At 47.2% G+C, this 23,366-nt stretch overlaps 1 protein-coding gene across 3 annotated transcripts in view; it reads right to left on the bottom strand.

Annotated features, from left to right (window-relative positions):
- Positions 1–8,226: 8,226 nt before the first annotated feature.
- The window catches only part of LOC144099358 (RNA-binding protein Ro60-like), a 42,856-nt gene continuing 27,716 nt past the window's right edge, over positions 8,227–23,366 (bottom strand). For all 3 annotated transcript variants that reach the window (XM_077632588.1, XM_077632589.1, XM_077632587.1), the window contains exons 8-9: positions 22,708–22,859; positions 8,227–15,194 (exon numbers count right to left, since the gene is read on the bottom strand). In XM_077632588.1, coding sequence (XP_077488714.1) covers positions 22,727–22,859 — 133 coding nt within the window. In that variant the 3' untranslated portion in view covers positions 8,227–15,194; positions 22,708–22,726. The remainder of the gene's footprint in view (positions 15,195–22,707; positions 22,860–23,366) is intronic.

Raw genomic sequence — 23,366 nt, 5'->3', positions numbered from 1 at the left:
CGGGACGGAATCCTCTTTAGTGCACCATTAAGCTGAAACCTTCTCGTTAGCCACCACGTTTTTGCCCCATAGGTGAATATCGGCAAGATAAGTGTTGTATACTCTTTTCTTGAACGATATTGGCAGAATTGCCATTCATGACCTGAGAGAGCCTGTCATATGTGCTCCACCTCATTCTTATTCTTCTAGTTATTTCCCTCTCATGATACGGATCAGTGGTGACTACCTGCCCTAAGCAGACGTATTACCTTACCACTTCCAGCACCTCGCTACCAAATGTGAATTGCTGTTTCCTTGCGAGGCTGTTGAACATTACTTTGGTTTTCTGCACGTTAATTTTTAGACCCACCGTTCTGCTCTGCCTGTTTAACTCCTTGATCATGCTTTGCAGTTCATCTCCTGAGTGACTCAGCAAGGCAATGTCGTCAGCGAATCGCAGACTATTTAGGTATTCTCCACTAACTCTTATCCCCAACTGTTCTCAATTCAGGCCTCGGCATACCTCCTGTAAACAGGCGCTGAAATCAATGGCGAGATCTTGATTCCCTGTCTGACGCTTTTCCTTATTGGAATTTTATTTCTGACTTTGCGGAGGACTATGGCAGCAGCGCAGTACCTATAGATGTCTTCCAGTATTTTCACATAAGGCTCTTCTACACCCTGATTCCGCAGTGCCTGCACGACTGCCGAGGTTTCCACCGAGTAAAATGCTTTCTCGTAATCGATGAAGGCTATATATAGGGGATGGTTATATTCTATGCATTTCTGTTTTCTCGGATTAAAAGTTTGAATATGGTATACTGTGGAATATACTTTACGAAAGCCTACCTGATCTTTTGGTTGATTGAAGTCTAAGGTTGCCCCGACTCTATTAGTGATTACCTTAGTAAATACCTAGTAGGCAACGGACAGTAAGCTGATCCGTCTGTAATTTTTCAAGTCCTTGGCGTCTCCCTTTTTATGAATTAATATAACGTTAGCGTTCTTTCAAGCTTCTGGTACGGTCGATGTCATAAGCCATTGCGTAAACAGGGTGGCTAGTTTTTCTAGCACAATCTCCCCTCCGTCCTTCAACAAATCTGGTGTTACCTGATCCTCCCCAGCTGCTTTTTCCCCTTTCCATTGCTCCTAAGGCTATCATTACTTCCTCTTTCGTTACTGGCGGGATGACGCATTGCTATGCGCTACTGTCTCTCTGGTTAACGCTCCGATTACATTGGCTACTGTACAGATTTGTGTAGAATTCTTTGGCTACTTTAACTATCTTATCCATATTGCTAATGACATTGTCCTCTTTGTCTCTTAACGCATACACATGGTTTTTACCTATGCCTAGTTACCTCTTCACCGATTTTAAGCTACCTACGCTCTTTAGGGGATGTCGATTACCGGTTCCTTATTAAACTTTTTCATGTCGGCTACCTTGCGCGATAGCTCTGCTCGTTCTATTCTGTCTGTATGGTTAGACGCCCTCATGCTTTCGCGTTTCTTAATCAAGATCTTTCGTCTCCAGAGATAGCTTGCCGATATCCTGTCGAACCATCGTACCACCTACTTCTACGACGTACTCCGTAATTCTAGCCGCGAGATTATCGTTCATTGTTTGAACATGAAGCTCATCTTCTTCAGTTAAGGCTGTATATCACTTCTGTAGCTAAATCCTCAATTCCTCTTTCCCTCTCAGCGCTAATTCGTTAACGGGCTTCGGTTTCACTAGTCTCTTCCGTTCCCTCTACAAATGTAGGCTAATTCGAGAACTTACCATTCTGTGGTCGCTACAACGCACCTTTCCGAGGACCTCCACATCCTGTGCGATGCCAAAGTGAGTGCATAGTATGAAGTCCATTTCATTATTAGTTTCACCATGGCGGCTGTTCCACGTCCACTTCCTGCTCTCTCGTTTGTGGAAGAGTATTCATGATCCGGTCCACTGCGGTGGCTCAATGGTTATGGTGCTCGGCTGCTGACCCGATCGAAAGAAGCGGGTTCGATCCCCGCCGTGGCGGTCGAGTTTAAATGTAGGAAAAATTCTAGAGGCCCGTGTACTGTGTGATGTCAGCGCACGTTACAGAACCACAGGTGGTCGATATTTCCGAAGGCGTTCTCTACGGTGTGTCTCATAGTCCGAGTTGCTTTGAGACGTTAAACAACATGAACCGTAAACCGTATTCATGATCCGTAAATTATTTCTATCTGCGAACTCTACTAACAACTCTCCCCTGCTATCCTAGGACATAATCTATAGTCACCTACTGCCTGGTCACCAGCCGGCTTGTTGGCTAACTTAGCATTGAAGTCGCCCATCAGTACAGTGTAAAATGATTTCAGTTTGCTCATTCCCGATTCCACGTCTTCATGGAAGTTTTCAACGATGTGGTCATCATGGACGGATGTAGGCGCGTTGGCCTTCACCACCTTCAGCTTGCACCTCCATTCAGCCTAATAACAATAGCTGCCACACTCTCATTAATACCGTGAAGCTCCTCTATGTTGCAAGCTCTTTCCTGATTGGTACGGAATCCCACACGTAGTTCTCTTCTATCTTCTAATCCTCGATATCACAGCATGCGCCCCCACTTCAGTACTGCATACGCCTCACCTGTCCTCCTAACCTCAATAAGCCCTATAACATCCCATTTAATACCCACTAGTTCCTCGAACAGTGCTGATAGTCGGGCTTCACTGGATAAGGTTCTAGCGTTAAACGTCACCAGGTTCAGATTCTAATGGTGGCCTGTCCGGAGCCAGAGATTCTTAGTACCCTATGCTGCGTCGCAGGTCTGACCGCAGGCTTGGTCATTTGCACAGCCGCGGGTGCTGAGGGCCGAGGGTTAATTTGTTTGTTCATAGAAAATTGTAGCCAAGTACTACATCAAGGTGGCCAAATCCTGTTCTGGTGAGGGAGTACGTTGTCGGTTCTGGTCAGCGAGATCAGGCCACACCGCAGGCCCGGTTGTTTTCTTTTTGGAAACCCGGTGCAGAGTTGCGCGGCACCGAGATTCGAACCCCGGTCCTCTTGCCCGCGAGGCGGATGCTCTATCTCTACGCCATCGCAGCGTACATATAATTTTAACGGGTATATAAAATTACATGGTCCATGAGGACCCATGCATTAGCGCACGTAAAGAATCCAGGTAGTGGAAATAATCGGCGTCTCGCAGCCCACGAACAGCTTCGGGACGCTAAAATCCGCCTACCTTCCCACATATCACAACGTTCTGGGCAACAAGCTTAACCACGCCTCGACGGCACCGATCGAACCACCGACAATTTTCGCCAACTATTAAGCCTTCTTTAAAAACCGGATACCGGATCGCGCATCTGCGCGGCGAAAAAGAGAACGCCGCGCTTTGGTGGTGGCGAAAGTGACATTCTGGGGTAGGGGCTGGTGTGTTTGGGGTCCTTAGCCCAGGACTCCTCCATTGGTTGTCGCCTATGCCCGTGCTTTATTGCGGAGTTCTTCCTGGTCCGCAAGGTTTGAAGCTGGACAGAGCCGCATAGCACCCCTCGGTCGTTGGCTGAGCTATTTGTTCCTGTGCGGATTTTCTCGGCAGGCCTACGCCATATCATATAGGTCCGCCGTCACCCAGCTGAGCTAGCAGCCATTACTGAAGGATGCAGGGTTCATGGCGTGTAATCCATACGGGCAAATAAAGTTAACGGTTTATAGTCGCCTCAAATGAACTTCCTGTTTTTTGATCAGACCCTTAGCTGGAGGAGGAGATACCTTTTACGTTCGAGTTTGGTGTTGCAGCATATCTGAAGATGTTATGAGTATGTTGAGTATACGGTCTCATCGGAAGAAAATGATGAATCCGGGTGAAAAACGCTAGGGCGACAGTGTGTGCAAACTCATTCCCAACCGCTCCTTGCTGGCCGGTACCCAAAATATAGGAGCTAGATTTTTGCTATGTGTTGTGTGTCTTCAAGGATACGCGCTACTAGCGGGGTAATCGTCCCTTTATCGCCGCTACGGCGATAGCAACCTGCTCTACTTCAGTGGGAGAAGGGGGAGGGGGGGGGGGGGGGGGCTACATCTGACCGACCGAGGCTCCGTGTACAGTGGCAATGTGTTCGTTTACTACTAATAATCTGTTAAGTTCGTTCACTGGACCCACAGTATCCACATAGTATGTATCCCTTGATGGGCGTAGTCTTTTTCAATGGCAGTGCCTCTGTGCTCGGGACGTCCTTCGTGATGTGCAGGGCGCACGTTTTTCGGGAGGGGGTGGCCTTCAGTTTGCCTCTCCATGCTTTGTATCGTGAGGTCGACCCTGTCCTCGACGGAGCGCATAAACATATGGGATGCGGAGATTTTTGAGGACTGGTGTTCCTATTTTTGTGTTGGCGAGTCTAGTATAGTTTGTGCCAGTGAATGAGAGTCGACTAGTTCGCCATTTGTGTTCTGGATCGCAGTTGGAGAAGTCCCTCCGTCGTTTTAGACGCTGGGAGGACAAAAATGTAAACTTTGTGTATGATGTCTATATTTTTGACACCTTTTTTCTTTTTGAGCTTGAGATACCGGACCTGGCAGACAATCCGGTCGATCACCAAGGCCTCCAATGGCAGAGCGTACCTTTTCGCGCATCCCAGATTTTTGATGGGTGATGCGCCCGATCCATCGACCCACTTGGTCTTTGAAGGTCTTTAATCCTGCCACGGCGGTTACGTTGTTTCCTGGGCTGTTGATGTGAAGCCCGAAGATTCGGACATTTTCAGCCTCTAGGACACGTGTTGGGCGAAAGACAATGAATTCTAACTTCTCAGTGAATATTTGAGCCCGCGCTCACTACTTGCAGTAGGGATTCCGTATGTAAAAGACTTCTTTGTGTTTTCCAGATTGTGATGTCATCGGCATAGAAAGCGTCTCGAATTCCATTGATTAGGTTAAGCTTTCCGGACAGTTTAATTATCGCAAGGTTGAAGAGGAGGGATGAGGGCACGGCACCTTGCCGAGTGCTCGTGTCTACCACGCGGAATGGGTCCGACCTTTTGTCCGCAAGGTTGGTGTGTACTGTACCGTTGTGAAGAACGATGCGAAGTGCGTCCTTCGTCCACAACTGGGTCATTCCACGCGAAATTTCCAACAGCGCAAAAAGTACCATCGCTGATTTTTTTTAACGGACTAGTTGGCAGATTGCGTGATGAAGCTTCAACACTTTTCTTGAAAAAAAAAATTTTTGCCTAGGTACGTGAGCACCATTAGAGGTATTCGCGAAGAAGCGAAAGTTTGTAGCAGTTAAAATTGCTTGAATCAGGTGTGAAACAGAATATAACGACAAATTTTATTTTGCAATATTTCTCTTGCGCTGTTCTTTTATCTGGATTCATGAACGAAGCCAAGCAAGAATTGCTTTTACAGCCTCAAACAAAATTTACTCGAATTTAAATTTCTAGACTACAAGCAACTAATTTTGGTGTGTATTATGACCCATCTCACGAATTTTGATCTGGATGTTCTTGATCCTTCACACAAATGGATGTGAAAAACTCTCGGAGAAGGAGGAGGTTTTATTTATACAATATACAGTGACGGCATGCCGGTGGTTCCTCGGTTCAGGATCCCCGGAGTCAGAACAAATGTGGTACGTCTATGTGTTTCAAGCTCACGCGAGAAAACGCAGTAAACGAAGAGGAGGAGAACGACCTCCTTCGCGGCCGCGTTCCTCGAACCCTCGTGGCCCGAGGAACACGAGCGCCTCAGAAGAAGCTGAGCACCTGGCCGATTAAGACGTGGTCAGCGCCGACCCCCAGTTCCGCCGTAAGGGTCTCGCTTTCACCGGCAACGTTGCAGTTTGTTTTACGGCGGCGCCAGCCTCCATCGAGGTTGGTCGCCATTAGTGGCAGCTTCTGCAAGCTGCCTCTGCAACGGGTCGGCGGCGGCGCTCCTAGCACCGGCCGGGGCCGTGGCTTCTTATGGCTTCGGGTGGACTTCCCAGCCCGGGGCCTGCATCGACGCTGCCCGGCCGGTACACCACGCGACGCAGTTCTGCGGCAAAGGAGACGCCGGAGAGAACAAGGACACTGCGGACGCCGCTGCTTTCCATCGGGCATCGGGCTGGGCCTCAGCCGCAGCCGGGATCCCGCCAACCAATGTGCCGCGTCCAGCTCATCAGGGTGCGGCGTCAGCGGTGACCTAGCGGCGCTCGCATGACCACCCGCTGTCCGGTGTGAAGCGCGGCGATGGAGGAACCGCACTGTACAGCTCTCGTCTTCAACTCCGGAGGCACCTCAGAGCCTGGCGATCGTGCTGCCACGGAGGGCGGGCTAGGGCGCCCAAGAGTGCTCATAGAGTTCGCACCCGCGGCCACCACTCTACCGGCCGCCAGCGTCGACTGGACGCGATCGATTCTGTGGGCTGCCGCACATGCCTGTCCTCATTAAAACAGCAGTCTCGCTACACATCTTATTTTCGGCTACTCGTGCTCTAATCAAGGCAAGCAAGGTGGACGAAGGAGCCAACAAAGGGTACCATATATAAATATAACGGGCAACAATTAATGCGATAGCTATGACCCATGCATTAGCGCACGCGAAAGAGTCGAGGTGGCGGAAATTTATCGGAAACCTCTCCACTAAGTCTCCCAGCCCACGTATAGCTTCAGGACAAACTCCGCATACCTATCCATATATCGGAATGTTCTGGGCAATGGGCACGCCTGCACGACGCCGATCGAACCACAACTGCACCTGACCGAAAATATTCACTAACAACTGAGTATTGATTTCAAAACCAAATACCTGATCGCGTGCACGTGCGTCGAAGAGGAGAAAACGCTGTGCGTTGGTGGTGGTGAGTGTCTAATTGAAATTTTAAGGTAGAGACTGATGTGGTTGGCGTCCGTAGTTCAGGGCTCCTTTGGCATGTCGCCGATGCCCGTGGTTTATTGGGAGTTCTTCCTGGTCCCCGAGGTTTGAGGCCGGATAGAGCTGCCTACCACGATGCTCAGTCGTTGGCTGAGCTATTAGTTTATTTCCGGATTTTCTCGGCAGGCCTACCCGGCAGAGCTAGCAATCTTCAATGATTAAAAATAAGGCAATGCTTCATGGGGCTTGTGGGTGGGGACCTCATTCCAGGCCTCCATTAGCTGGAGCTGTCAGGCAAACCTGTTTTATGGCTCTTCGGTCCTCGATACGAGCGCCTCCCATAAGTGGTTCAGTTTCGCCCCGTATCCCCATGAAATGTGGAAGAGTGTTGGGTGGGCCTGGCACCATGGGCATGTGTCAGGGTATAGTGTTGGGTGTATGAGGTGAAATTTTGGGAGATGAGGGAAAGTGTTCGTTTGGATCTGATGCTAGGAGATAGCGTCTTGGGTGTCTATTTTTTGTGAGAAGGTGGGTATTTTCGGCTCTGGAGACGCTGGGAATCTAAGCGTTTGTTGTACATGGAGGGAAGCGGGATGAATTGGAATGCGCTGGATGGCCCCGCTTGGTTAACTGCTGCTCGATCAAAAGAATGCGCCGTTTTATTTCCTGCTAGTCCCTTGTGAGCAGAGGTCCACGTAATCTGGTAGGGTTTATTAAGGGGTTGGGTACCCGCGAGTCTAGCGACGAGTCCTCGCAACAAGTTCTGGCAGGCTTGTTATGAATCTATGACAACATGAGCGCTGCGCCCTTGCACTTCCCAGTGCCATATTTCAAGTGCAGCAGCGGCAGTTTCTGCCGCCACTGGAGAGTCATGTATGATGGAGGTAGTCAGCACCGGGGAGAATTGGGAATTTATCGCTACAGCCGCGTATTTATTGTGTTGCGGGTATGCCGCTGCATCCACATATACCGCGTTGACGGATATGGTAAGTCGCTTTTGTAGGTAGGAAATTCTTGCTTTGCGCCTGCCAGTGTGGACATCTTTGCACATATGCTTCTGTATCAGAGCTACTTTCATTTTATTTCTTTGTAGTTTCACTAGGGAGGACTGAGAATCCAGGGCTCGTATGTCCGCTGTCATGCCTACATGCCCAAGAAGGATGAGGCCGGCTTGTGTTTATTGCAGTAAGACTGTTTATTGACGTGAGGACTGCTTCTTGGAGTTCGGAGTATGTATTGAAAAGGCAAAGGGCGTGAAATTTTTCTGTTGAGGTGCTGGGCGGACGATTAACCGCCGTTTTATATGCCCCTCTTATGATGACGTCAATCTGTTGCTCTTTCGTTTATCTGTTGCTCTTGTTTCTTGGTCTTGTGAAAAGGAAGTCCATACGTTACTCTACAGCATGAGGACCAGCAACGTACAGTAAGAAAGCAGTTTATTTCTCAGAATAGTATATACACACACAAGACTTCCTGCTGAACATCATACGACCAAGTAAAGCTGGCATGCATACCCTTTCTTTAACACACACCGGAAGAAAGCTGGAGGAGACATTTAGCCCAACACCTCAGGCTGACTTGCTAAATGGAGCGTGGGTCTCAAACTTGCGCACGGTCAGCTCACCCCAGCATGAAAACGTGTAACACCCTAGCTTTGAAAATTTTGGGTAATCAAAGTGCACTTGGAGTGAATAATATCATCTAAAAGAAACAGTTTTTACTATTCCTTCTCCCACAGCGCACACTGAAGCCCTAGTGTTTGTCACCAAACACACTGCATCTTCCAGATCTGCCAGGAATTAGATTTTTTTTTTTTTTCACAAAATGTGACGCCCTCTGGGGAGCACAAAAAAAAGCTTGGCTGTTACACAAAAATGCACTTGAAAGCACACACATGTGAACGCTGCAGCCACAATTTGCTTACAGCTGGCAGTTCGTTTTCAACCAGTGGAGCATCGGAGAGGACTCAGAAGGAGAGGCAACAAGAGCAGCCGTGTGGTAAAGTCACATTACGGCATAATCTCCATAAAATGGAAATCTAAAAGCAAGCCAAAAATCAATAAATTAACCCAGCAAAGTCCTTATTTCACATGGCTGCCTCAACCACTTGTTGTTGTTCAGCATCCAGACCATAGGCAGGCAAGTTTGAGACCCTCGCCACTGGCAAACGCTTTGAACCACCCGCAATAGGCTACTATTGTACTGCTCAGAGTCGCTGCCACAGAGGTGCATCATCACCCCTGTAGGCCACTCCACTGTAAGGATATAAAGATATATGAATGGGAAAAAAAAAAAAACTCTGGTCCCAGGCATATGCTGGATGGTGTTTGCTCAGCATCTGCACCTCCTTACAGGAGATCTGCATGCACTGAAATGCAGACAGCACAGAAAGATACCCGAAATTTTCCAGTTCTGCTCCGGTACAATACGCCTATTCACACCTACGCAACATGTCTGAAGTTACCCTGAACAGGAATAAAGCCACAATTTCAGAACACAGAAGACACCGCAAATCAACAACTCTAGTCGTGCAAAGAATAACAAACACCCAATGCTTTTTAAAGACATTCATATAACATAAAAGGATAAAAGTTATATGAAATCAGGAGTGCCACATAAACCAGAAAGCAGTGCAAATTTTAACTTATAATAAAATGTGCAGCTGCGGTGTGCTCAGCAGTACCTCTCTCTCCAAAAATTCGCAACGTTTCTTCTTGCACACTAACACACTAAACAGTCCCATTAAAAAGTAAATCCACTAATATAGTTTAACATCTTCCCTGTTGGGATCAATTTATACCCGTGTCACAAAAGCCTATTTCAATGCACATTGAGCCCAGTGGGGACTGGCCACTACCTTTTTGTTTTTTCCCCCTGTACAACACCATTGCACTTGAAGGTATGTAAAATAAATAAATACCCAAAACTATAATTTTCAATGACCAAAGAACTCAACTGGTATTGACTTAATAGCGATTCATGAATGACCACTGCAATCTCAAGTCACCTTGACAGCAGCCTCTGACTGGTGCAAGCTGCTGGCTCGAACTGCCTGGTAAAATTTACATTATACAAACTATGAGGAGGCATGGAAGTTCTGCGAATTATATGGGAATTGTCAAGGTTTCACTGTGTTCGAAAATCTCTTTTACACAACTTTAAACTAAATATAGCACACTATAACACATGTCCCTTAGTTCATTACTCCTTCTGTGGTTTTTTTAAACCAGTTTGCCATGTCTAGTGCCATCTATCATACATATTGCACGTTACATTCCTCAATGGACACTAAAACTCATGAATTGCTCAGGAAACATGGCAGCCACTTTCATCAATGAGCACTGAGACTGCACATGTGACAGGGGCATTACAAAACAGCAAGATAAACCAAATAAACAAGCATTACTACTGTTTATGCTTGCTACACACAAGCACTTGAACACCATGATCAATCTGCCTCTAAAAAAGAAAAATGCAGATAAAAAAAGTAAATATAATGAGCTCAACAGGCAAGTGGTTTGTCTTCAAGGTGTTCCAATGCCATTCCTGTTTCAGAAATCAGTAAAACAAGTCCCATTAACAAAAAAAAAAAGTCGTTACTCTAAAATAATTTCATAGACCAGGTAAAACACAACAAGGTGGATATGATATGCTGGGGGCCTGCTGTAAGCACCACCAACAAGCACACCAAAAAAATAGAACGTATATGTAGAAATAAGAGACACCATGCAATAGCTATCGGAGCATGAAAAAAAGGTAACATGCCCAATGCACCAATGGCATAATAAATAGCGCACTCAAGAGCAAAAGATAGGTCATCATCTACCACATAAATATATGTATAAATTTGCATACCGAGTGCATTCCAAGGATAACAAAAGCCTGTTCTAGGTTGCAAAAGCAGACACCAACAGTGAAAAAAAAAAAGCAGTGGGTAATGTATATATTATTATCATGCAACAAACACCCCCTAGACATTTCAAAGAGGCTCGCACCAACAAGCATAGATAATTGAATGCTAAAAAGAGAGCAAAAAATGAGCAAGTATGTGGTTGAAGGGGGCCTGCAATGGCTTTAGTGGCATAGCACATTTCCGGGATAGCGCAAAGCCATGCCATGACTTTTGGACGGCACATAAGATGGACCGGTCTAGATTGCAAGTGCCACACTACAATGCAGCTGTTATAGCTGTCTCGACATGCATGACGCCTGGAGTGCTTAACATGGTGAATAAGGTTTCTTCATGAAGCTGCCAGCTTGAGGCGTGTCTTCTGTTGTCTTGCTTTTATAAGCTCTGTCACAATCTTTTTAATGACTGAGAGCAAAGGGTGGATATAAGAAGGAACCAACCACCTCTTTGAAACAACTATTGGTGACAGTCACCTTTTTTTTTTTTGCTGTGAAAAAAAGTTACAAAACAGCATGGCCAATATAAAACTGGCCCTCCTACCCCGTGCCTGAACTGTAACTCTAATATTTGCCCAAGGGGACGTGACTACGCGACATTCAATATTGTCAAAATACCCAGTGCTGTTTGCAAAAAACAATAAGTTGCCTTCCATTTACTACTAACAGGTTTTGGTTCTCTTATTAGTGACCACAGGGGGTAACTAAAGCATCTCAAAGAATGCAAAAATTAAACACTGTAATCCCCCTGGCTGAGTCACCTTAAACTTCCAGCACTAATCAGCACTCATTTTTGTATTTTGCGGCATTAGGCTTTTCCTTCGGCGCTGTTAGGAGGCGCTAGAAGTACTGAATGATATGCAACCCCTTGTTCATGGTCAAAAAGATGATACGTATGAGGTTGCCCTATGTGAGCTTGGATGATCTGAACTGCTGTGCATGTCAAACAACTGAAATGCAGTAAAACCTTAAAAAAAAAGTCGATTCTTGATAACTTCAACTCCAAGGAAACTGAGCAGTGTTTGTTCAAGTTATACAAAGTTTGAATTAATGGGCGCATTTTTAATACACTCAGTGCTGACAAGACAAAAGAACCAGTTTCCACTCTGATGGCAGTCATTAAATACAGGTGAAAACTTCATTAGCTAGCGAGCTTTGTTCGGTTGAGGTTTTCGTTTTCCAGCCCTCCAGGTGACCTCGGAGGCTCTGAAAGCACTAATGGTGGATAATTTTTCTTCTCTGTGAGCACTTACGAAAAAAATTCTCACAAGGAATGGAAGCAATAATTGCAAAATTGAGGGCACCGGCTGTCATATTGTGTGCCATGCGCCTAATGCCTTGCATAATACAGACAAGCGTTAGGTCAAGAGCAACGCTGCAGAGAAGCCCATGCCAAAAGTCCATAAAAATAACTTCACTCAAACTGTGCAAAAAATGCAGGACTTATGATGTATTCAAGATGAGGAAAGAAAATGCCTCAAACAACGAACTTTGTTCAATCCTGATTGTAGTGTACATCTGCAAAAACTATTGGAGGAGTGTTGTATACCTGAAGCGAATTCTTATTCACTGGCAAATCTAATAACTGACCCAAGAACCAAGACACCAGGAGCAAGACAAATTCCATGACCGCAGCTGCTGCCTCAATGATAGCTGCTCTGCGATAAAGGTGCACTGCAGTCCAAAATGTCTGATACACAGGCAGTTTCAATGGCTGCATAGCCAACAGCTTTTGATTTAAGGGGGTTTAACGTCCCAAAGCGGCTCAGGCTATGAGGGACGCCATAGTGAAGGTCTCCGGAAATTTCGACCACCTAGGGTTCTTTAATGTGCATTGACATTGCACAGTAAAAAGGCCTCTAGAATTTTGCCTCCATCGAAGTTCGACCGCCGCGGCCGGGATCAAACTCGCGTCTTTCGGGTCAGCAGCCGAGTGCCATAACCACTGTGCCACCGCGACGGCATAGCCAACAGCTGCTGACTTCCAACACAGCTGGCCAGTGTTACGTAGCAGCACTGGCTGCCATGCAGAACTCAACAGCAGCCAGCAGGTTCAACTGACACTGCTGGTCTCAGATGGACTGGTTAACTCACAAGGTGGCTGGCAATGGTCATGCTGCACTGGCAGACTGAGTGACATTTCCCAAGCCATGTGCTCTCAAATTGCAAGAACCATCACACTGTCCTGTCTAGTGCACACATGAAAATGCCGATTTGTGTCTGTCATGAGGTGGTACTAACCATGACAGACACTAATCTGCATTTCTCACTGAAGCCAATTACTGTATTATTGGTATCAGAGAAATAGTGTCTGGGCACTGAAGCCAAACATGCCTCAAGTGGATTGTTTTGGCTGCATATGGTGCTCACCTTCAGCATATGCAGAGTTCGAGACCTGGGCGCAAATTGCAGAATAGCAGAACAGTATTTGAAATGAGGGTTTCAAAATGTACTGCATTGACTCGTGTAGTTTACGCATTTTCTTTAAATTAAGGCTTCAAAAAGGTGGTGTGCAAATTATGCGCAGATTTTGTGAACATTTCATGATTAATTCTACAAAGGTCATAACCTGCAGTGACGTACTGTATATTGCCGCCTATCGACCCTATTCACTGTCAGATTTGGCGAGTGGCAGGAGGCTCTTTCATGGCAACCTTGTACTCTGCAAGGGCACCACACTGCTGCTAGGTTCAAAACTAAAAGCTACAACTGAGGGGTGCTCTTGGCCCAAAAAAACGCTACACATAGGGAGATGGGGAGGGGGCAGCTCACCCTGCTTCTCTAATAAGTGTGCTGGAAGGCACTGACAAAAGCCCCTCCGCCACGCTTTGGGGGGGGGTCATTATCCGATCTGCCGCTGTGTGACTGCGATCTTAATGTGCACTGCCAAAAAAAAGAAAGATTTCTGCAAATATAAGATGCATAGCCCATCCTGCCTTGCCCCAAGTTTATGTAGTTCCCCAAGGGATGGCATGACAGCGCATGCACAGCTCAAAGCAATAAACACACAACAATACAATCACAAAGCCAGCAATCAGGGGAAAGTGGAGATAACAGGGTACTATAAAACAGCGCCCTCGCGTGTGGTCCAGCTGACTATAAAAAACCGAACAGAAAACAGTTCGGTAGTTTCAGATTCCAGCATGCGCTGTAGGTTAAGGGGAAATTTGCTCTCGAGCTGTTCATCCGGAAAAGTGACCACTAGCGTGATCAAGCCAGGTAAACGGCACCCAGTTCATCCCCTGGCCACTCAGACTTTTCACAGCCGCACACGGTGATGCGGTCGCGCCAACTTTCTCAAAGCTGCCTTGGGTCTGGCGCAGCAGGGAGTGTAAAATATGCGAGCAAGTTTTCTTTGTAAACCCGAGTTAGGCGTGCACAAATTACACGAGTAAATATGGTAATTAGCAATGTGAAATACATTTTTAGTCATCAATGGGCTGCACATGGCATGGTCATGTCAAAAACTTTTTGAGTTCAGTTGCACGAAAACGGGTGTACAAGCTGCCAGTCACCGAGTTCAATAATAAAGCTGATAAGCTCACTGTTCACTTGAACAGCACTTGACTCTGCCTGTGTAAAACATGCACAACACAGGGCTGGGATTAGTTCTCATTAGTTTAGCTTTATGGTTGACAGTGCCAAAATCAGCGTCATGGGATTATTCCAAACAAGCTAAGGAATGCAACACTCCAAGTAGGGAAACGATGTGTGTGCATTAGCATCTTATGTTTTCAAGACAAAGCAGTACAGTTCTCAGACCTGCAGGCAGCAGCTTTGCTCTACCTTAGAAAAAAATATAGGAAACCTTTTTGTCTCTACCTTTTGCTTGTTCCTTGTCGACACATATACAGTGCCTGCTCAGCCCTTGAGCTCTGCTGTTGCAGCTGGCAATAGCTGTTAACCCAAGCTAAGCCGATTTTGTGGCTGCACCGATTTTAACGTCCAGCCTTGCTTGCATTTTTTTTTAGCAGGTTAAATACACTCGCCATTGCCTAAGCTAATAACTGCAGTTGATCAAGAGGCACGTGGCTTTTCCCTCTTCTTGAAATGAGCATAACACTTGAAAGACGCGCACGCGCACGCACGCACACACAACACACAACACACGCACACACACACACTAACAAAGAGGGTTCCAACAAAGGCACAACTGCACTATCGCTTCCTCATTCACACTTTTCCTCCTAGTGCTCCGTTTCTTTGCCTCGAGAACATGTGTTGACACCGGTATCATGCGGAATGCAAACAGAACGGATGTGTGAGGGATGAGGAAACCGAGTAAATATAGTTTATACGCTTTCTCCGCAATACACAGTCTGTGCTTTGGGCGTCACTTTGGATGTGAGGGTAGGGGCAAACACACCCAGAATCGCACCTCTAAACAGGGCTGTGGATGTGCCTGCCAAGCAGGATGCCGCTCTACATGTTGCCCCAAGGGCACCAGGAACCAGGCATGGATAGCTGCTTTGTTCAAAATTCTGTGGAAGAAAAAAATGTTTTTGATATTCAAAAAGCTCAAAGGCGTTGAATCCTAGATGGCTGATGCCAGTAAAGATATTTACTAAGCACACAATGCAACAAGTGTGTAGGTTTGATCCACCATGATTAAAGAGGAATCTGTTCCTAGTGCCTTCAAAATTTTTGATGGTTTTTTGCGAGACATCACACCGAGAACATAGCTTTATTTTACTCGAATACTACACGGTATTTTGATATCGAGCTTTGCTAGTACGTGGAAACAAACCTACTTAGGGCTACAGCGCAGTAGCAACACAGAGAGGACAAAAAAAGGATGCAACCACAGGCACTGACTAACAACTGCGCGTTGCTACTGCATTGTAGTCTTAAGTATGAACAACCAAATAGCCAGCCATTACGTACTAAACAAACCTAATACAGTAATCCCTCATCATAACGAAGTCAGCGGGACAGCGAAAAAATTCGTTATAGTGTACTGAGCGAAACAGTCAATGACACATCATGTGTCACTTGCTGGCCAAAGTGGGCTCAGCATTTGTTCAGCACTGGTTTTATACCAGATATGCAGAGGAGGGGGACACCCTTTCCACATGGGGGCGTATCTTGCCACGAACACAGTGCGTGCCACACGCAGCTCTGATAGTGATACAGATTACGATACATCCCCCCTTGTAAACAAAAAAAAAATTGCATGACAAGGATAGCTTTTTAGCTTTGAAGAATAGAAAAGAGTGAAATCAAAACAGATTTGGGCAGCAAAACTACATCAAAGATCAGTACACTGAATAAAGTCACGGTACTTGTTCGAAGTTCTCGTCATAGTTCTCGCGTCGAGGTGGTCAACGTTGTCTTGTAGTCCTTCCAGGAGCTACCACCTGCTGCGGACGTATCGGCATAGCGCTCGCTATGCAGTCTTGATTTTGCGCCGCACTTGGGTCGTGTTGCATGCACGTAGGGGCAGCGCATTCTTGAGAATAGTCTTCGACGTCCTGGTGGGGACCACGTAGGCGGAGAGATTCTCTAGTTGGCAGTAGATGCTCACGATTGCATCGCAAGAGTTTGCCGTCTTCAGTCATGACTACATATGACCTTGGTTGACCAGGCGACCGGAGAACCTGAGCCTTTTTTGTCCACGCGCCGTCTTTTATTCTGACTGTGTTGCCAGCATTGAGTGGTGCGAGTGGCCCTCTTGAGTTATCTTTTTGCTGACGTTTGTCAACCCGCTGGCATTGTCTGACATGAACGGCTGGGAGTGTTGTTCGCAGCAGATGTCCTTGTAATATTTCAACTGGCGCCCGGCCGCATTCCAGTGGAGTTGACCTGTAGGCGAGAAGACCACGCCAAAAGCTCTTTAGCTTCACTCGTTTTCTTCAAGATTCTCATGACTACTTGTACCCCTTTTTCGGTGAGCCCGTTGGAGCGGGGAAAATACAGGCTGGAAGTTACGTGCTTGAAATCGTAGACCTCTGAGAAGATTGCAAATTCTCTACTGAAAAACTGAGGTCCGTTGTCAGTGCATACCTCTAGAGGTATGCCATATCTGGAAAATATGGCACTTGCTGCATCCACAATAGCTTTTGCTGAAGTGTCTGCGAGCTGTTGGACTTTGGGAAAATTTTACAGGGCATTGTAAATGCATAAATATGACCGACCTGCGTGGCTGAAAATATCCATGCCCACGCAGTACCATAGTTGGTCTGGAACCGGGCACATAATCAAAGGCTCCTGTGGCAACTTGTATGCATACTTTTTAGATACAGGACATGCCTGTACAAACGTCTCAATATCTGTGTTCATACCTGGCCAGAAGACCAGGTGCCGCGCCCTTTCTTTGCATTTGTTAATTCCCATGTGGCCTTGATGAACTCTTGCCAGCATATCGAGTCTCAAACTGGCTGGAATGACAATCTTGCACCCTTTCAAGAGGACCCCCTTTACTTCCGATAGTAGCAGAAGACTTCAGCGGCCCTTCAATTGGTTTCCCGTTCTGCAGGTGTTCTAAAACAGCGGCTAGCTGAGCGTTGTTCCGTGTCTCGGAAGCCAGTTTTTCCCACGTGGTTTCACTGACGAGAGAATCGACCACACTCACTGCGTGCACTTCGGCATCGTCGTCGGTGTGTTCTGCTGTGCCCGTGATGGAAGCCCTTGACAGCATGTCCGGCAGCAAAAGTTGTTTTCCTGAAACATAGCGCATGGAATTGTCATAGCGTAACAGACGCAAAAAAAAAAACAAAAAACGCTGTAATCTGGGTGGCATGTCACTGATCGCCTTTTGGGAGATAGAGATCAACGGACGATGGTCTGTCTCAACGACAACCTGCCACCCATGCACGAAATGGTTGAATCTTTCGAAGCCGAAAACGATGGCCATTGCTTCCTTTCCAATTTGTGAATAGCGTTGCTGCGCCTCTGTAAGCACTCGGGAGGCGTAAGCAACCGGCTTCCATGTGCCGCTGTGATGCTGCAGCAGGGCAGCACCCATTCCGTTTTTTGATGCATCGCAAGATACCTTTGTTTCTTTATCAAGGTCAAACACTGATAGCAAGGGCTGCCTGCTAAGGATGTCGCACAGCACTCTCCACTCTTTTTCGTGATTTGCTCACCATTCGAAAACGGTGTCTTTTTTTAGCAAGCTTCTAAGAAGCGTTGGCCTTTCCGCTAGCTCTGGCAGGAACTTTCCGAAATAGTTCACGACACCCAGCATGCATTGAACAGCTAGTTTATTGCTCAGTAGGGGCATGTGCAGCATGCACTCAACAAAGGACAAGCTTGGACGGATTCCCTTATCGTTTATCACATCACCGAGGAATTCAATTTGTTGAATGCACACTTTGCTGGACTGAACGTTAGCCCCGCACGTTCTGCCGCTTCTAGCACTGTTCAGACACGTTGGTCGTGCTCTTGCCGGGATTTGCCCCACACGAGTATGTCATCGACATACACCCTACCCGGTAGCCTGGAAGCGCGTCAAAAACATCACTTAGGGTTTGCTGGAATACTTCGGACGCTGACAATATTCCAAACGGCAGTCGCAAAAACTGATAACGTCCGCAGGGCGATGCAAAAGTGCATATTCTAGAAGTTTCCTCATCTGAGAGAATTTGGTGAAATCCTGCGTTTGCGTCTCGGCGAGTGAATACCTTTGCACTGGCCAGCTCAACCTCTATGTCCTCCCGCCTCGGCATTGCGTAATGTTCGCGCTTGAGGCACTCATTTATCTTCCTGGGGTCCTTGCATACTCGCAGTTTCCCATTCTCCTTTCGTACGATAACAAGGGGACTCACCCAGTCTGTTGGCTCGGTTACTTTCGCAATTATTCCGGCTTAATCCATGCGTGCCAACTCGTCTCGAAGTGGCTCCTCTAAGGCCAGGGGTACTCGCCGTGGTCTTTGAACCATTGGCACGGCGTCCTTGCGAAGCACCATGTGGTAGACTCGTTTTACGCAGCTGGTGCCAGTAAACAGGTGACGAAAGTTCTACAGAGCTCAGCATGGCAATGCGATCGTTTAGAACGACTTTCGCACGCATGGTGCCAATGTGCTTGATTATGTCTCTGCCATAGGAGCGTAATATCGTACTGCTAGGGTACAGGGGCGGCTGTGGGCTCATTTTGCTGTATATTCCATAAGGCAGCAAATTTGCTTGCGATCCGGTGTCAACTTTTAAATGAACTGCCAAGTTTTTGATTAAGACTTGCACCATCCAGTCATGTTTGCTTGAAACGTTTCTTGCGGATATGTCGAGTATCTCGAAATCATCTTTGCCGTTTTGTAGCTCACCAACTAGTGTCGTCGCTTTACAGCACCTGGCGAAGTGGCTTTTTCGCTGACATCTCCAGCATGTTTGGCCAAATGCCGGGCAGCTTCTTGGGGCGTGTGTTCCGCCGCAATTTCGGCACAAATAACACGTCTGTTGTTCTCGGACTTTGCTGCTTGTGCTAGCCTTGCCGGTTATGCACTTGGTGTTCTTGACTCCACATTTGCTGTTGAGTTGCTGCTGCTGCTTCAGCTGCTTTACAGGCTTGTTCTGCTTTCTACAATGTTGTTGTCTGCGAGGAGCTTTTCACACACCCTGTCGTCGTGAATCCCGAATACTATTTGGTCCCTCACCACGGATTCCGTGAGAGCGCCAAAGTTGCAAGCACGTGCTTGATTTTTCAGGTCTCGCAGGAAATGCTCCACTGGTTCGCCAGCAGCTTGTGTTCTTTTCCTGAATATGTACCGCTCGTGCACCTCATTGGTCTGCGCAATGCAGTACTCATCAAATGTTTTCGCCACCCTGGCATAGTCGTCGTTCTTCCCGCCTTCTGCAAACATGAACAAAAACTTCAATAGCCTCTGTGCCAGCGACGCTTAAAAGCAGCGCCGTTTTCTTAGGCTCAGATCGAGGCTTTCTGCAACCTCTGAAGCACTCGAGAAGATTTCAAACCTTTGTTTGAAGAGCTGCCAGTTCTTTCGCAGGTTGCCTGTTGTACAAAGCGGATCCGGTGGCTCGAAGAAATCCATTTTGCTCTACTGTATCCTTTGTCTTCATGCGTCGTGCAGGCAGTGCATTGCTGTGCTAACCACTTCTGGCACCATGCATCGAGCGGAACAGTCAACGACACATTATGTGTCATTTGCTGGCCAAAGTTGGCTCAGCGTTTATTCAGCACTGGTTTTATACCACATATGCAGAGGAGGGGGACACCCTTTCCACATGGGGGCATATCTTGCCACGAACACAGTGCGTGCCACACACAGCGCTGATAGTCATACACATTACGATGCAATAAGTGGTAATTCGATATAAGCGACCACGGGAGAAAAGCTAAAGCAGTCAAGCTTTAATTGCACTGCACCTAAGAGGAAGTCAGAATACAATGTATTCAGTGAAGAAAAACTTTATTCAGGTGCAAAAAAGGCAGTGAACATTGGCTATTTCAAGTTCTTACCGGGCGCGTGCAACCCCTGCTCTAATCTGACCAAGCATATGCACGAAACCGTGGTCATCGCCCATGCATTCAACCTTTGGGTATTTAGAATCGCAAAGGCAGTGGCCGCTCTTGGGGGGGAGGGGTCATGGAAGACTACAAGAGTATCGCGATAGAAAGCGGCGCAAATGCCGTGGCTCGGTTGTGTTTGTTGTGCTCAAAAAACGATTAGCCGCTCATTGTGGGAACACAACGCGATCGTGAAAATTGAACAGTTTTGCAGTAGGGGCTTCACATGATTACTGGACAAATATTTTCCGAGGTGTGCAGCCATGAAGTTTGCAAAAAGAGAGTTTTTCGGTGCGCCATTGTCGACAACACTGTGCTAATTCTATCTAGGGTTCGAGTATCGGTGTTCGCGCAGTGTCGGGTCCGCACCATTGACAAATGTCTAGGAACAAAATCCAATGACCCTACCATGCATTTATACCATTTGCCTCTTTGGATGGCACGAATCGAGGATGACCGGCTCGAGAAAATTGCTGGGGAAACACGATGGCTGCGTTCACCCACCATGTTGACAGCTTGACTCACCGCTGGCGACGCTTGGATTTTTCGTGTTTTCAGCAAGTTATTTGTCGATTTGCACAGTCAGAAGTGCAACGAAGCTAGGGGAAGTGTTTTATTGCGATGCAGGCCGATTATGGCGAGTGGCAAGCAAATTTCTAGGCTGGCTTCCCCAAAGTCATCTCCCTGATTTGTTAACGCAGCCCCTCGCGTCGAACATGGCAAAGGGCATGTGAGCGCTTGTGACCAGGCAGCAGCTCGACAAACACCGTTGTTCACACTTACAAGCACAACCTGTGGGTCGCCTTCTCGTTTTAAGCGAAAACTATCATGAATGACGTCTGCGCGCTTTCGAGAGTTTCGTCTGCTTTGGCCGATGTGAAATGATTAGGCTTAGCGACGACTATGGCATCCAGGGAGCAGTTCAGTTCGTTGCCCAGAGCATCCGCGGTCGGCGTCGTTGCCGAAAGCTCGGCTCGCTTGCTGATTGCTTTGCAGTCACAATGCTGGAAAATCGAGCCGCAAGCGACTGGCCTGCGACTGTCGCTTTTCAACCAAAACAGTCAAACAACCTCTACGATTTGCAAGGGTGAATGGGCCTATAATCAGAGGGACACTTTTTTTGTGCTGTTTGGCACGTTTCAGGACCAGAAGTGCTTTTAGAGCGGTAAAACTTGGCTCATTCAGCACACCTGATAGAATGCTATGGTACAAATGTGCCCGCAGTCTTTTGGCCACTTTTCGGCATTAAAGAGATCGCAGTTTTCTGGCATCGCAAAGAGTGAGGAAAACATTGTTTTCGTGTGGATTCTACCATAGGGAAGACCAGCGATGCGATTGCAACCAAGATTAATGGTTCGGGCGTGCCGCATCAGGGAATTTGACAGCTTCCGTTCGCTCTGCTGTAAACAGCTGGGGGGCACTTGGCATTAGCTTGGTACCCGTTACTAGGCACGTCATCGATCGTAGGTTTCGTACTTTTGTGGCCTTTACTGTGCCTGCATGAGACTAATTATTTGGCGGTATTAATTTTTTACTGCATGTGCAAAAGGGTCGCTGCCATGATGTTTCCGCTCGCCACTTTATTCTAAGTGGGTCAAGCTCTTCGTGAGCTTTGAGTAATGCGGCCTAAAATGCGTGCGTTTGGATTGGGACTGGAAGAAATTTTGAATAAAGCGATATTTCGAGTAAAGCCATTTCGTTATAACGAGAGATTACTGTATATAAAAAAAATGACAAAATCCAAAAATTGATTGTTTGGCGATTTCTATGCTAAAGACCCAATTCCACCCCAATATGCCGGGACACTGACTGGACATTTCAGACCACCTTCCGTACTTTCCTGTGCCTCACTTTTACCTTTAAAATGTAGTTCAGCTGCTGCTACAGTCAAACTCCATTATACGAGGCAAGGCTATAATGAACAATGCGGGTAAGTGTCAATATTTTGTGCACTACAACGGCTGCCCTATCCTCCCTGTTAAGTGGACCTCATTTGTAACAAATTCGGTAATGAAGGAGTTTTCTTTGAGTCCGGTCGTCAATAATCTTGCTCATAATGAACACTTCAAAAGGATATGTGGGAATGTTCCCTCCAACCCTGGATGTGGCGCCATCGCTTGCTAAGCGTGCCCATATCCGTGCTCGTGAGAGATGCCAATCACTCAGTGTCGTATATATTACAACTGCAGAGTGGGCCAGCTAGGTGCAAAATACTGGCAATGGACTACTTAAATGTCAGTGCTGCATAAAGAAGTGCTTCCAATCTACCGGCAGAGGTGCACGCAAGCACCTGCCTGCGCCTCCACTAGCTGCCACAATCGCATCCTCGCCACCATGCTGTTCGCTGACGCATCGCCTCCTCTCCCAGTTCGAAGCTTGGCATAGCTATGGCGGTAACTTGAGGGAACTAAAAGTAGGACCTCATCATTGCTCTGCTTCCTTCACTCGAAAACCACACACTACAAGGGCAATGGTCCCTTGTCAGAAGGCAGGGGAGAAAACTCACAAAGAAGAGCTGTGGCAGGACTCACAGTTTGAGGCAAGGGGCCCTCAGAACCGACCGCTGGAAAAATCCTGCAGCAGCTGTAGGGTGCGACCATCACAGCCCGCCACGTCCAGCATGCCCAGCTCATCGGGGGGCGCCAAAGAGAAGCCCTGGCTGCACATGGCGCACACTGCAAACCTGCATGGCCAAAGCACCGGTGGAAAGGGCTGCAGTATTAGCAAAAGCTTGCAGGCTGGACTGGGTGTTTAGTCAGGGCAGCCTTTGTCAGAGGAGAGCAGACCACTTAGCACACAACTGGAGCTGTGGTTTGGGCTATGTGGTAGAGGCTACTGCGGCACTCCTGGCACAAAAAAAAACCATAACAGTAAAAGCTCATTAATTCGAAATTGGTTAATTCGAACTGACGCCCGGGTCCTGGCACAGCCCTACGTATTTCAATGGGGAAAACTCACGATAATTCGTACAAGTCGGCATCCGCTACGGTTAATTCGAACTAGGAGCCACTGGCTGACACCGCTCCTCGTAGATAAAAGTTGACCCATAGCGAGTAAAACATGCTCCAAATTTACCAGAGATGTAAAACAATGGAAAAGAAAAAAAAAAGCCGAGTGCACGAGGCTCACGGAGCCCGTGTTCCGATGCATGCCGTAGCAGGTTTTCGCTGCCGGAGCACTCGCCCGTGCC

The sequence above is a fragment of the Amblyomma americanum genome, chromosome 7 (assembly GCF_052857255.1).
Source record: "Amblyomma americanum isolate KBUSLIRL-KWMA chromosome 7, ASM5285725v1, whole genome shotgun sequence".
NCBI lineage: Eukaryota > Metazoa > Arthropoda > Arachnida > Ixodida > Ixodidae > Amblyomma > Amblyomma americanum.
This window is presented reverse-complemented; position numbering and strand designations above follow the sequence as displayed.